The sequence below is a fragment of the Sander vitreus genome, chromosome 12 (genome assembly GCF_031162955.1).
Source record: "Sander vitreus isolate 19-12246 chromosome 12, sanVit1, whole genome shotgun sequence".
Lineage (NCBI taxonomy): Eukaryota > Metazoa > Chordata > Actinopteri > Perciformes > Percidae > Sander > Sander vitreus.
In genome coordinates this window covers 15,672,478-15,687,927 of record NC_135866.1, presented here as the reverse complement: position 1 = coordinate 15,687,927, position 15,450 = coordinate 15,672,478, and the positions used below count along the sequence as shown (strand labels likewise).

General features: G+C 39.3%; 1 protein-coding gene across 1 annotated transcript; it reads left to right on the top strand.

Annotated features, from left to right (window-relative positions):
- The first annotated feature begins 3,445 nt into the window (after nucleotides 1-3,445).
- kiss1ra (KISS1 receptor a) lies at nucleotides 3,446-13,988 on the top strand. The gene is made up of 5 exons (XM_078263658.1): nucleotides 3,446-3,701; nucleotides 6,471-6,595; nucleotides 11,889-12,024; nucleotides 12,204-12,442; nucleotides 13,608-13,988. The coding sequence occupies exons 1-5, from the start codon at nucleotides 3,446-3,448 to the stop codon at nucleotides 13,986-13,988; spliced, it is 1,137 nt and encodes a 378-aa protein (XP_078119784.1).
- Nucleotides 13,989-15,450: the final 1,462 nt, after the last annotated feature.

Below are 15,450 nucleotides of genomic sequence, written 5' to 3'. Positions count from 1 at the left end.
CAACAAACAACTTCATAGGGGTGTAAATCTGGACATATTCAGTCACAGAGGACACACGATTCATGCATGCTTCAGTTCTGCTGTAACAGTTTGTTTTCTTTCAGATTATTTATGCTCCTTTAAGACAAAAAGCGTGATGCCAGTTTCTAACAATCCGAAAGATTAAATGTGTGTCATTAGACCAGGCGAGCCTACTCTTGATGGGTTGAAAACCAGCTTTGGTAAACAGCGGTTTCTTTTATTTTTATTTTTATTTTAATATTGAGGGTCAAAGGTTTAACAGGCTTTGAAGTTTGTCTAAATAGGACAGAAAGAAAGTCAAAGAATGTGCAAAGACAACTGATGCTGGGACTTTCATATATTTTGTACTTTTCCTATAATAAGGTAATTCCTCTACACAGTATTGCAGTATTGCGCATGCATTTGCAGACTGAAGTCTTGAACCATTAGCAGTTTTACATGAATGGGTCAAACGTACTAGACACATGTTCAGTAGACCTGTATAATAGGCACATCATCACCATATGCAAATGTTGAGTAGCCCTTGACTAGAGGAATTAGGATTTTGAATTACTTAGGTGACTGGATCTTGTCAGAAGACTACTGCCAGGCTCATCTGTCTTGTTTGCAGAACATTAACAGCCCACATCTTCTGAGAGCGTTCAGGACCTACCTATGCATTTCCAGAATGATAAAGAAGATGCTCAGCCTAACCTTAACAGCGCTGAAGCTTTAGTACTGTTAATATACGTACATTTACAGCACACACTGTAAACACCTGCGCAAACACCTGTACCAAAAGTGTTTTATTATACTCTACAAGAATCTGCCGATCCAAAATTTGGATACATATCTACAGCTGTTCATAATGCAAGCTGCATCTTGTCCTCCAGTGCTTCCTTCCTCATCTTCAAGGACAAAATGTGCTGGTTACGATGGACAGTGTGCAATATGCTAAATCGAGGAAGGTAGTCTACTGTAGGGTCCCATCCCAGAAAGGTGGAAGTTACACCCCCAACTGTTGCAGGAATTTGGTGCCACCAAAGAAATTGATCATCTATTGTTCTTCCTTCAATGGAATGACTACCCTCCTTTCAGCATGGACATGATGGTCCATCAATAATGGCCATAAGCTCTCCCGTATCGACATCCTGCTGAAAACCGACGCAGGCATGGATGCCACCTCACCTCACTGTCTGACGCCTGCACACTGGCTAGCAGGAGGCCAGGAGAGAATGGAGGCTGTCTCTGTCCATAACCAGTTTTGCAGGTACCTGCTGCAAGGCACATTCATAATTCACTTGGTGGAGTTTGTCAGTTCTCCCAGATATGAGTTGACTCCTACCTTTTCCATTCGGCTTTGCATCTGGCGACCTGGCTTGAGTGCTTCTCTTTCTCTCTAGAATATTTTAATAATGGCAAACTCGTATCATCTGTTGCCTTGGCTTGAAGCATCTGGCAGTTCATGCTGACCTAGTAGCATGTGCATAATGTACATATGCAAATAGATCATTTGCATCGGGAAGCAGCCCTGCACGTGGATTTTCTTTGGAAGACTAATTCGTTGCTATTTTTGTTTGGGAAGAGTTATCACTGCTTGTCATCTTAGTGCTTGCAGTACAGTTTAATATATCAGCAGAAAATACTTTTTTTCAGGGGCGTTTTCTACTTGTTTGATTGATTTGACACTTAATTTCATTTTGTATGAAATACGGTATGTTGTTTTAAGCCCCAGTGAAGACAATAAGCTAATTTGTTGGCTAACATATTGTAAGGCAAGAAAAACATGCACGTCCCTAAACTCTTTCCTGTTGCTAGCAAATAGCAAATATCTTCAGTGAAAAATTAAACAAAATACACACTGCTTGTTTGTTCCCGATTGTTTGTCAAGCCATACTTGGCATTTTGGCTGGTCTTCTTCAGATCCAACATGGACAGTATGTACCGTAGAAGTATTACCAATAATTCTGTAAGAAATTGAGTCCTCTATATTTTTAATACATCATAAATAACGGCCTTTGGGCGATGTTTTAATGCACATACTGGTATTTATGGGTACATTTAATACAACTTTTATTTCAATAAATGTATATATAAGCTTACAGGGGTTAACCTGAGACGTAACTGACAATGATACAGATGCTATTTCCTGTCTACACTCTTTCTGTGTCAGGTTATGTTATCTATGTTTGCTGAAAGAAGAGTTAGGTTATTATAATTTTGTGTGGAACAGAATAATAAGAGAAAGAGGGAGAGTGTGTTTCTTTTGGCAAATTGTTAAAAAAAAATGGATTGAGGGATAACGTTGCTAGGAGACCCTGACATCAGTTATTTATCCCAGAATAATGCTGTAGCCAAAGTGCATTCAGACTCACTGAAAGTGTGTGCGTGTGTGTGCACCTCCTCTCCCCACTGCATCTGTGTGTCCTTGCTCTTGCTCGTACTGCCTTCAGCATCTCCTTCACTTAGCTCTCTGCTCGAGTAAAGTCAAGGCTGAATTAAAGTCAACTCAGCTGTGCCTGGAGAATAAACAACGGGTGATGCTTTCGTCAGGGTTAGAGAGCAAATATCAACAAATACACAAGCCTGTGTCTTTTTTCTTTGAATCAAGTGACTCTTGAATCGAAGGTTAAGACATGGAGTGAAAACATGCTTGAACCACACTATGGAGAAGAAGAGCAGTGGAACAAAGAGAGGTGAAAACAAACTCAAGGAAAGGAAGCTGTGAGTACAGTGGATTGTTTACCTTTGGGTATTTGACTACCAAGCTCATAGAAGACATCTGTCTGTCTCTCAGGATACACTCTGCACCTTGTGAACAAATGGCCAGGGCTGCTTGGAGCCCTGCTTATCTCGCAAGTGAGCGACACAGCATGCTTTAAAGCTGTCAGGGGCGTTGTGGTGGCAACAGAAAGGCAGTTTTCATCTAACCTGATCTGAAGAAAAGAAGCATTTTCTCCTCTCGTTTGCCTTCTATTCTTCCGTGTCCTTACATATTATGTTCCTACTTTGGACTGCAATATAAAGAACACTTGTCCGCAACTTGAGGGTTCTTCGTCCCGTCTTGTCTGTCCTCCTTTTCACTCTCCCTTCTCCATACCTTCACCTTTTCATTCACAGTGCAAACTTTTCCCTTTGATACCTGTTTTCTTTCCTTCCTCCATTTCTTTTCTTCCCTATTGTTACTCATCAACCCTTCCTACCTTGCACTTTCCTCTTCTTTTCTAATGCATCTCCCTTGCCTGATTTTTTCTTGCCTTTTCACCTCTATTTTCCTCTCCCTTTTCGACTATCAATTTCTCTCTCCTTTCTTGAGGGCACCAGGACTCAGTGGCTGAACACATACTGCACATTGTCTCTCCTAATTGCCATTTATTCTCAACCCGCTCACCTCCGTGTTTTTTTCTCTCAAATCCTTCACAATTATCATTCCCGTCCTGTCACAATGTACTCCTCCGCGGGGCTCTGGAACTCTACCGAGCAGGTCTGGATTAACGGCTCCGAGGCAAACGTCTCTCTGGGAAGACATGGGGTTGTGGAGGAGGAGGAGGAAGGAGATCAGCACCCTTTCCTCACGGACGCCTGGCTGGTCCCCCTCTTCTTCTCTCTCATCATGCTGGTCGGACTGGTGGGCAACTCTCTGGTTATTTATGTAATTTCCAAACACAGGCAGATGAGAACAGCAACCAACTTCTACATAGGTAAGAGCAAAACCTAGATCTACACACAGTTCAACCTGAACGATCAATGGGCTAGGATGTTTACTTTATCATGAATTCCCAGTGCATCATCTTTAAATAAACCCTATATATATTATTTAATACAGGTCTCTGTCTCTTTCATCTATCCAGAAACACTTCTTTGCATGCCAACAGCGGGTTCAAAAGAACTGAAAATCTGAATATAATTTCACTCACTCTCGATTTACCCAATTAGTACACAGTTATGCGTTAAAATGTCCATATTAATTACAGGTTTCACTTTTACCATTAGCGGGAGAGACAGGTATTAAAAGACAGGGCTTAAAATGTGTTTGGCTACTCTGCGTATAATGTTACATGACAAAAAAGGGAGATATGCAAATGTAGAGCAAATTTTAACCAAATTCCCAGAGAACTGGCAAAGAAAAATGCATTTATTCCCTAAGTCTGTTTCTATTGTTGATACACCAATTTACCTCAGTCAAGCGTAACAACTTTTGTTGTGATATTTTGACTTTGTTTCAAATTTATGGCGTTTCCACACATATTTTTTGCATACAAAAATTAAAAATGTGCATAAAAAACAGGTGGATGGATAGATGTCGTCTGGGGAACTTCATTAATCTCAGGTGTATCAAGAGAAATCCAAAGGGTGCATCAATCATGCCTCTGCCTCATGTCTCCTCTGGTTTTCAGTGCACACTGACTTGAATCCTAGGTGATTGATTTTTGTTGTCAATTACAGCACGTCTGATAGAGCTTTGACGTCATCTGTCACTTGGTAAGAATTGCATAGTTGATTGATTACTGGGGTCCACAGGAGATAATAATTAATATAATAAAACACATACAATAAAATGGTCTCGTTCTGCAATTCTGTGATTTACCGCAGAAACCATTAGTATCTGTGTTTGCATATTGCACCGTATATGTGACATGAATTTGTCCTTGGATAATATTTCAAGGCCAGAGCATTGGATTAGTAATATTCAGCAACATTAGATTAACGCCTGCACCATCTGCCCACCCTTTCAAACATATCAACATAATGGTCCAGCTACTATAACAGGATTAGATCAGCTAGTAAAACAAATAGGAAATATTGTGTGGCGTATTTGTCACAATGACAGATTACACAGGGAAAGCAAGATCAGACTGCCAATGGTATACCTGCAACCTCTGCTTGGTGTCCTATCTAAACTTTAATTTGTTTTTGTGTGTATTAATATGAAGATATTGGGTAGGCAATGTGGATTTAAATCAAGGACTTTGCATGTTTTTGTAAGAGTCTGTGTGTGTGTGTGTGTGTGTGTGTGTGTGTGTGTGTGTGTGTGTGTGTGTGTGTGTGTGTGTGTGTGGGTGTGTGTGTGTGTGTGTGTGTGTGGGTGTACTGAATGACCTGTCGTCAGTTAATCTACCATTTTTCTAAAAGCACCTACAGGACATCATCAAGTAAACACATGCTGAATCTGAAGTACGCTCTTTGTACTTGACATCAGATGCATTTGATTTACCTTACTCACCATAAAGATTTTCAGAGTCACCAAACATAACCAGAGACAATCCTGTGGTGGAGACAGAAACAACAGTTCAATCATCAAAACTAAACATTATAACCTTCAAGAAGGTTGTATTTACTGGGGGTTAATGGGTATTGCACAGGATTGGATTATATTGTGAGGATGTTGCTTATTGTTATGTCAACTGGTAGATAGGATTCAGTTCAGTAAAAATGTTATTCATGATGTAGTCTACATCCACGACGTTCCACTTGTGGGATTGCTCTGTTGTCGGGATGTCCGTTACCTTACACTTTCTTTCTGTTGGAATTTCAAACTCCAGTGGATTTATGAGGACTATGGTTAACTGCTCCTCAGATCTCTGCAGGGTAAATCCAGACAGCTAGCTAGACTATCTGGCCAATCTGAGTTTTCTGTTGCACGACTAAAACAACTTTTGACCGTACACACGTTCCACCAAAACAAGTTCCTTCCTGAGGCTATTTTGCAGCGGCACAGTGGCTCTGCCAGGTGCTTAGCACCGCCCAAGACGATTGTGATTGCTTTAAAGAAATGCCAATAAACCAGAGCACATTTTTCTCCTCCGTTGCGCTGTGGAGGAAGGTCTGGCAAAACGAGACTATTTGTGATGTAATGCAGAATTGATTGGTGGTTTAATATCATTTAACACAGGTTGGATGGGTCCATGTGACAGCATGTTTTCAACTAAGCGACATTTACGATCTGTCAGTAGTTTGGATACAGATTTAACTTTTTGAACTAGAGGTTGACCATCAGTCAACCTTAGTTTATAACTAGTCAAGAGCTTTCTTAACACACTTGGACTTCATTCCTTTTAAGTCAAACTATAATGTTTTATGATCGTTAATATAGTGCTTTAGAAAGCATTGTGTTCTTATGAGGGTGGTCATAAAACAGTATGAATTCATTATAAATCACTATCCCTCATAATGCGGTCTTCATAGAAAGTCTTAGCGAATAATACTATTTTTCGATATACTATTGACTAATGAAGTAATTGTTTTAGCTCTGATGTGGTTTCGTTAAGCTGCCACATACTGTAAATGTAGTATAACAATGCAGTGTGTCCTTTTTTGTCAGTTAATTAAAAGTATACCCATCGATGGTGGTGGGATGTTGAAAGAATCTGTGTGATATTTTCCCGACACATCCTAAAATACATAATCTGTAAAACACTGTGCTGTAGACTGTATACACCAGACGTATGTTGTATTTTCTCTTTGTACAGCAAACCTGGCAGCCACTGACATTATCTTCTTGGTGTGCTGCGTCCCCTTCACTGCCACCCTCTATCCTCTCCCTGGATGGATCTTTGGTAACTTCATGTGCAAATTTGTAGCCTTTCTACAGCAGGTAAGAAAAGGTACAAAAGGTAAGCATTATCACATCCATAATTATACATTACTTTTCCTGGCTCATGTCCTCTTCCACACAATGACGAGTTATTTTGCTGTGCTTTATATAAAAAGGAACTGAAAAAAAGATGTTTTTTTTCAGATTTGCTCTTAAATTGAGCAAACCCTAATTATCAAAATGCAATACATTTAATCACAATGATGACATTTAGGACTTTGGTACAATAAGCTGGCCTTCACCAGGAGCAGCCAAATGTGCACTCATTTCATAACTCAACTGTGTGTCATAGAAAAATCCATCTTTTTAATCCAGTCAAGGAGGTCACAGCTTGTCCTTTTAACATTACAGTAAAGGTCTCAGGGAAGCTTCAAGCAACAACGAAAATCCAGCCAAAAGAAAGGACAGGGGGAGAAGCACAAACAACAGCAGCTGTTGACTGATAACAAAATGTTTCTACAAGTTGCGGTATCATATATCTATGTATGCCACCATCTGACCCAGGAGTTAACCAGCACCAACCCTAAAGGGAGCTTTAAAGCTATAGTGCGTAGTTTCTGTCTCCTCCATGAGGAATTCTCAGTAATGACGACAAAACTGTCAGCGCATCCACATGATACGAGCCTTCCGTGATCGCGCACCACCCCCACCCCTCCTACACACAGTTGCTAGTAGCCAAGGAGGACTCGGAGGATTAAAAAAACATGATTGACTCTTCAGAAGAGGTTATTATCTTCACTCGAGTTTCTGCGAGTTTCTTAGATTTGTAGCAACTCATTTGGCAACGGCTTGAATGTAACGGACGTTCGTTAATATCAAAAAGTTACGCACTAAAGCTTTAAACCCTCTACACATGATGTAAGCCATCTTCTTTCTATGTAGAGAGCACAGATGTTGAGCCTTGAGGCAGCCTTGTTTGTCGATGACCAACCAGCAATGCATGTTGGACAAAAAAACCTTATTGCCAGTGGTGGAATGTAATGTAATGTACTTAAGTAAATTCACGTATCTGTACTTTACTTAAGTAGAATCAATAGTGCATACTTTTGGCTTTTACTTAGTTACATTTTTGCAGCAATTATCTACTCCACTACATTTCTACAACGTTCTGTTACATTTTCGTTACATTTTCTGATCAGTTTTTCCCCCTGCCAAAACGTCTTCCTGACCGTTTGTCTCACCAGTGAAGTTTGGTTGCCATAGATATATATGGGGCACCGCCGATCCTTCATCGGCTTCAAAGCCGGCTCTGGTGCTCCAGAGCCCAGGCGCAGCGCCACTGACCCTCGGTAATACAGCCTCCGGTAAAAGTGATGTTTGTTTTGCATTATTGTATCGTTTTGAAATCATAGTTGCCATGTATTTCTCATAGCGTTGTTTACTTCTCCGCCAGACTGCGTAAGACATGTTCATATCTTATTTATTTGGCTGGACCTCTTCACATTGCCTCCCCATTTCCGCTGCTTCACACACTGTTTTTGCTAACGCTCCCATAGTTAAAGGAAATAAAACCGTCTTAAAATACATCAATGAATAAAACCAACCGCATTCCAATTTTAACAACATATTTCCATTTTATGCTGGTTAGAATAGGAACTTTTTTTAAAAGCTTAACCGAAACATAGTAAAACTACAAAACTATAATAAAGGCCTAAAATGCCCAAAATAGTCTTAAAAAAAGAAAACTGAGCTTGACCAAAATATGCAGTAATTTGAATACATTTTTTATTTTGTTTGGAGATTGGGTTAAGAGTGTACCTCATTTATTATGAAGTTAGAAGGGAGGAGACGTTCTTGTCAAGCAATGTTTATTTAAATGCAAAGTGACTATGTTCAGGACTAATTTGAGCATAAAAGAGTAACATATCAGTCCGAGAGGCAGGCCAAGAACACACGCAGGCAGGCAGAAAGGCTAAAAGCATTTTTTAATGAAAATACAGAGCATGATTTAGTTTATTAATCTGAACATGGAGTCTAGTAGCTACCCTGTGAGCTTGCCTTTAGTGAAACAATGACTCTTGCCACAGTCTCACACATTTGTCAAAGAAATATGGGCCATTAACCTGAGTAGTATCTCAAAATTTCCACAATTCAATGAAAACAACCAAAGGGTAACAGCTGTGAAATGAACTATGCCTGCTGTGTTTACATTCATCATCAGTCTCTTTTAAAGCAACATTACCTGACAAATTACCCAGCTAGTGTTCCTACTTTATATAGTACAATTGATTGTACAGCAGGGAACCAAGGGCTTGATAGGATTGTTGATCAATACTTAAGTGTCAGCAACAACTTGAAAAGCTGGGACCAACCAGTTTGCTTTCAAAACTAATTTTCCACTTGCACAAACGAAATATAATGTGGTAATTAGTGAGCTTTAGAGGGGCTGCTATAGGCAGATTTTCTTACCTTTGGCAAGTCAAAATTAACCGACAGATAGAGTGAGTGGTATCAATCTTCTCATCTAAATTTCAACAAGAAAGCAAACTACTCCTTTAAAGGGGACACATCATGAATAACTCACTTTTTAAGTTTTTGTGCACATACATTTGGGTATCTGGAGTGCCTACCAACCCACAAACTGTGAAATAAGACAACCTAGTCCGTTTTTTGTGGGCTGCCTAGATCCGAAAACATGGGATTCAACAAGCCATTCAGATTTGGCTCTCCTTCCTATGTCACATGCATGCTCATTAGAATAAAATACCGCCCCCCCCATTTGAGTTTCTTCACACATTGAAAACTACCTCTACCATATTTACTCGCAACTCGCAATATTTTATATCAGTATAGATGGATCCATTCTTTTCATGAATATTTAGAGTGATGTGAATTTTCAATAAAAGATCAAAAGAAAAATGTAGAGGCCCTACTTGACAACGTCCTAGTATTCTTTTTTATTCATCTAATCTATTAAAAGGACAGCATATGGATAGTGTTCAAATGAGATATACTGTAAATATTGTGTCCATAGGTTGTTTTCCTCCACAGTACCAAAACTAAGACTCACATTGTCACAATGTCGGCTAAGACTGAATGGTTGATTTTGTTTTGGTTGATGGTTGTTATCACTGACCTTTATTGACTTTAACAATACAACTTTATTGTTATGTCCAGTGTTGGAACTTCGGCCTCATCTCATTAGAATAAAATAGAAAGAATTAAAGCAATAGTTGGATATTTTGAGAATTACGCTTATTGGCTTTCTTGTAGCAAGTAAGATGAGAAAATAGATACTGCTCTTATGTCTTAAATATTAAGTTACAGCCTGCAGGCAGTTAGCTTAGCTTAGCTTAAGGAGTGGAAGCAAGGGGAAACAACTAGCCTGGCTAGTTCTAGCATGTATAGTAATTTGTCTTAAAACCACAAATTGTCGTTTGTTTTGTATGGATTAAACAAACGAGATAGTATCTGTTGATTAGTGAGCTTTGGAGGTGCTGGTAAGCAAATGTATTAATCGTTGGACAGAACCAGGCTAGCTTTTTCATTAGAAAAGAAAGCAAATAAGCAAAAAGATAAAGTCATATTTCCCAAAAAGATGAAGTCCCAAAAAGATAAAGTCGTATTTAAAGGAAATGCTTTAAAGTCAACATAAAACATTGAAGACAACACATACAATGACCAAAACGTGAATACCCGTGACCAGTTGGACTACGAGCAACATCAACAAGTCTTTTCCACAATAACTCCATGTGCAATATTGCTATTTACTGATTATGTACTTAATCAACAGGAAAATGTCCTCATGAAGTTAAATGTGTTTACTTGTCATTTAGAGGTGAAATGTTTAAAACAGAAATGGTGGTTCTTCTTATCAGGAAACTGAATCAAACATAATCTTACACCCTGTCACCCAAGCCTTTAAAGAAACATCCTATTGTGTTTAGGAAAAGCACGTTTTGAAAAAGATAATTTGATCGTTCCTCATCTCACTAAAAGAAATGAGAAGAAATAAAGATGATCTAAATATATTCTCTTTGCAATGTCAAAGCCCATTCCTCTGGATAGACATTATGCATTGAAGATAACAGTGTAGTGTGTTCTTAATACCCCAGGCGTCTTAAAAATTGAGGGATTACGGTACCCATGTCCTCCGTGGCCTCAATATTGAACTCCTCATAACCCCTGTCTGTCTCTCTCATCATATCCTTTGAAACACTGATGAGATGCTCCAAACCTCTGGAGGGTAATGGGCGCTGGCTTTTCTGACCTCTCATTTGCAACCCTTGCTGTACATATTTCAAAGCAATATGAATAAGTCCATGTATTTGAAGTGAAAAGAATATAATTTTTGTGTACTCTACTAAAAAGGATTCAGCAAATCCTTAGAAGTTAAAGACCGAGATAAATATATTTAAAAATAAAGCTGGTTTCTTACGGACAATAAAGTTGCTTGAACTTCTCTTTTGCTTCTTAATGATAGGTGATTAACTACAAGGATGCATATGACACCATTAGAAAAGTGATAGCCAACTTCTGTTGCCACCCAAACTTTTTTAGTTTTAAGTTTTTGATAGACTCTCCTTCCTCTAATAGCTTGTGCACAAATTGTGGAGCACTTCTTAATCTTGTAAAAAAACATTATTTAAAGCACTGGAAATAATCACTGACATTTTTCATCGGTCGCACAACTTTATTTTACTTTACAACTACACTACATCAACTTTTTTTTAGTTTGAATGCAAGATGTTGGATCTTCTGAGTAATGTCTGTCTCTGTGACCCAGATATAATATAAAATAATAGTTGACACATTGCTTTACTTAAACCAGCTTAAAGATATGTCATATTGGGCATTTTGGGAATCATGTCTATATACTACTTTTTTGTTCTGCCAAATAGATTGTAAGGGGAAATGTAATTGTTGTCTACATTGCGGTGCCTGGCAATGCTTTTTTTAGCATAGGAAGTGCCACATTTTCATACTAGTCATAGGGAGAGGGAGCCTGGGATTCCCATCCTGAGTCTGGGGCGAGGCAACAAAAGCTATGACCACAATCTTTACCTAAACATAACCAAGTGCCCAAACATATTGCTTGATCATGCTTTAGTTGCTATAGGTTATTGGAAAAGCAAATAAAATATGTTGTCAGTGGTCATTGTGCTGATACGGTTGGTACCAACATTTTGCAACTTGGCAGAAACAGTATGTTAATTAACAACAGTTCTTATAAAAAGTGTTCTATTTCTAGGGGACAGGATTGGAATCACAGTGCATGTCTCTGAAGATTTACACATTTGCATAACAAATTATTCATGTGTAAATCATTTATTTGTTTTACTGTATTTTCCAGGTGACAGTCCAAGCCACCTGTATCACTCTGACAGCTATGAGCGGGGACCGCTGCTACGTCACAGTCTACCCTCTAAAATCTCTCCGCCACCGCACCCCGAGAGTAGCCATGATGGTCAGCATCTGCATTTGGATTGGTACGTCCTGCTCGTTTAATGAAAATTACACTCCCACCAAGTACATTTAATCTTAATTATTTTTATGAATTTACCACACAGATAATTAATAATTAGAACCAATTGCATATAAAGTAGGTTAGGGAAATAGTGTGCATGATCTCAACTACTTCAACTAACACAGTCCTTGTGCTTCCCAGGCTCCTTTATCCTGTCTAGCCCGATTTTAATGTACCAGCGTATAGAGGAGGGTTACTGGTACGGCCCGAGGCAGTACTGCATGGAGAGATTCCCCTCAAAGACACATGAGAGGGCTTTCATCCTCTACCAGTTTATTGCTGCCTACCTGCTGCCTGTCCTCACTATTTCCTTCTGCTACACTCTGATGGTGAAGCGGGTGGGCCAGCCAACTGTGGAACCAGTAGACAACAACTATCAGGTGTGGACAAAGTTTGTTTTGCTTTGTTTTGTGCTTAATTGTATTTGCTTGACTTAGCTTAAAAGCTTGACTGCAAGCCCTTGCTCCTAATTGTCAGCTAATTAAAAGTTGGCACTTCCATGTGACTTTATAATATTTGTTATCTTGTCTTTAATGTTAGCTATCTTTGAAAATGACTTTTAAAGCACTTTTCTTTAAAGTGACTATATGTAACTTTCAGTTTGTCGTGATTCTAGCAGCCACTTTGGATAAAAGCGGTAGTGTTTTTATCACACCTGCTGTTATTTTAAAGGAACACGCCGACTTATTGGGACTTTAGCTTATTTATCGTATCCCCCAGAGTTAGACAAGTCCATACATACCCTTCTCATCTCTGTGCATATTGTAACTCTGTCTGACGCCCCCAGCGCTAGCTAAGCCTAGCACAGATCCTGGAGGTAACTGGTTCCAATTAGCCTACTGCTCCGAATAAGTGACAAAATAACACCAACATTTTCCTATTTACATGTTGTGATTTGTATAGTCACAGGGTGTACAAATAACAAGGTCATATGAGACACAGCAGTCTTCTAACCGTATACAAACTGGAAACTATATTCTCAGAAAGGCAAAGCACTGCTACTTGCGCGGAGTGATTTGCTAGCAGCACCTGAAGCCCTGTGGTGAGGAGCAGAGAGTTCGCCTGGAGTTCGCTCAGAGTTGGAGTAATAGAGTCAACAATTACTAGATAGTAAAAGCATAGTGACGTTATTTCTACACCGTGTGACTATACAAATCACAACATGTAAACAGGAACATGATGCCGTTATTTTGTCACTTATTCGGAGCAGTAGGCTAATTGGAACCGGTTACCTCCAGAATGCTAGGCTTAGCTAGCGCTGGGGGCGTCAGACAGAGTTACAACACGCACGGAGATGAGAAGGGTATGTATTGACTTGTCTAACTCTGGGGGTTACTGTGAATAAGCTAAAGTCCCAATAAGTCGGCGTCTTGATCATAAAAGTCATGCTTTGGGCTTTTGTAGGACTTAATCCTTAATACGTCCGTGCTGCATTCACAGTCAGTTTACTAGCTAGCTTATTGCTAACAGTGCAAGGTTAAAATTCACTTTGCTTTCTGAACACACCTCTAGAAGATTCCTCTCCTTTCATCTTCTCCTTCTCAGGTCAACCTCCTGTCTGAGAGAACTATCAGTATTAGGAGAAAAGTCTCCAAGATGGTGGTAGTAATCATCCTCCTCTTCGCCATTTGCTGGGGTCCCATCCAGATCTTCATCCTCTTCCAGTCTTTCTATCCTAACTACCAGCCCAACTATGCGACATACAAGATCAAGACGTGGGCCAACTGTATGTCCTACGCCAACTCTTCGGTCAACCCTATAGTTTACGGTTTCATGGGAGCCACCTTCCAAAAGTCCTTCAGGAAAACCTTCCCGTTTCTGTTCAAGCACAAGGTCAGAGATAGCAGCATGGCTTCCAGGACTGCCAACGCTGAGATCAAGTTTGTTGCTGCAGAGGAAGGCAACAATAATAATGCAACAAATTGAATCTGACAGTTCGAAATAGTAAGATAGAGGTTATTGTTTATATCCACTGCAATCTCTACAAGAAGACATTAAAAATAATTTAAAAACTCCAGCCATGGGTTTATTGTGTGAAAGGCTTCACAGATAAACTGGCTGATTACAAAAGGACAGACTGTGTTTGGCAGACATATTTTGGTTATGTTAATACATACATTAATTAATGAATTGATGTGGCGAAACAGAGACTCATAATACAGATGGACACTAACTGTGTTTGGCACAATATGCTACCTGTTTGACTGTCAAGGCCAGGCAGCGTTGGCACGTAACATCATCGAACTGCCAAACACCACAGCCAAATAGCACAGTGGTAAACATCTGATAACGAAAGAGGGACTGTCGGCGGGAGCCCTAATCCCTGTAAGAACATGGCTGACAGGGTCTGGAGGCCAGGAGGTGATTATCTTAGCTTAGCATAAAGACTGGAGGCAGGGGGAAACAAATAGCCTAGCCCTGTCCAAAGTTCAAAAATATGCTGACCAGCACCTCTAAAGCTTAAAATAAAATACTGTAATTATTGGATTTGTTTAATCGGACTGTTGTTCTTCAAGAAATATTTGCAGCACATAACCACATAACTACAAAAAGCTCAGGGGTTAAGATGCCAACCATGAACCTTCGTTGCATCTTTCTCTCCCTCATTTTCCATAATATTTCTCCTGTTATAAAGGCAAAAAAATATAAAAAAAACAACAAGCTAGCTAATTCACCTTATTTCCAGCCTTATGTGAAGGTAAGAACTATAGATCATATTGGAGTTAGAGTTATTTTCATTAAGAGTTTCGAACTTGTAAATAGCATTTACATCAAATTGCATGTTGTAATAAAGACTTTTTTGAATATCTCACTTGGCACTTAGTGATACGGAATATCCGTTGTTGAATGTAATTTAAGCCACATTTAATCGATGTGGTTTTCAGTTCACGGTATTTTTAATCCTCAAACCACCAACTCTGTAACCACACAACCCTCTTTAGTTTTCTTCAACATTAGAATCTTTCCTACCATCCATTCCATATGACGTGAACACGGCATTAACGAACACACAGGAAAGCACATTTTCCAAAATACCATACTATTCCTTTGAATAATCAGACTGTCTTTTGACGTTTTCATCCCCAATATTGTAAGGCCAATTTAGCAAATTCCTCTCTGTCGTCCTTTTTTTTCTTTGTTTTTTTCTCCACAGTAACAGTTAGCTCTGTATCTTAAACTTTAAGAAGGTTAAAGTCTCTTTTTGTGAGAATCTAACAAAACAAAGCCAGCATGCTGCCAAATGTGATGGCTAAAGCAGGGGTTATGACCGGTGAAGCATGGACAGTGTTTACCTTTCTTTTGTGTCCCACACACAAACATACACACCTTGTGTGCACATTGTAGAAACATGCATACACAGGTATGCACTTTCACCAGGTGTTGTTTA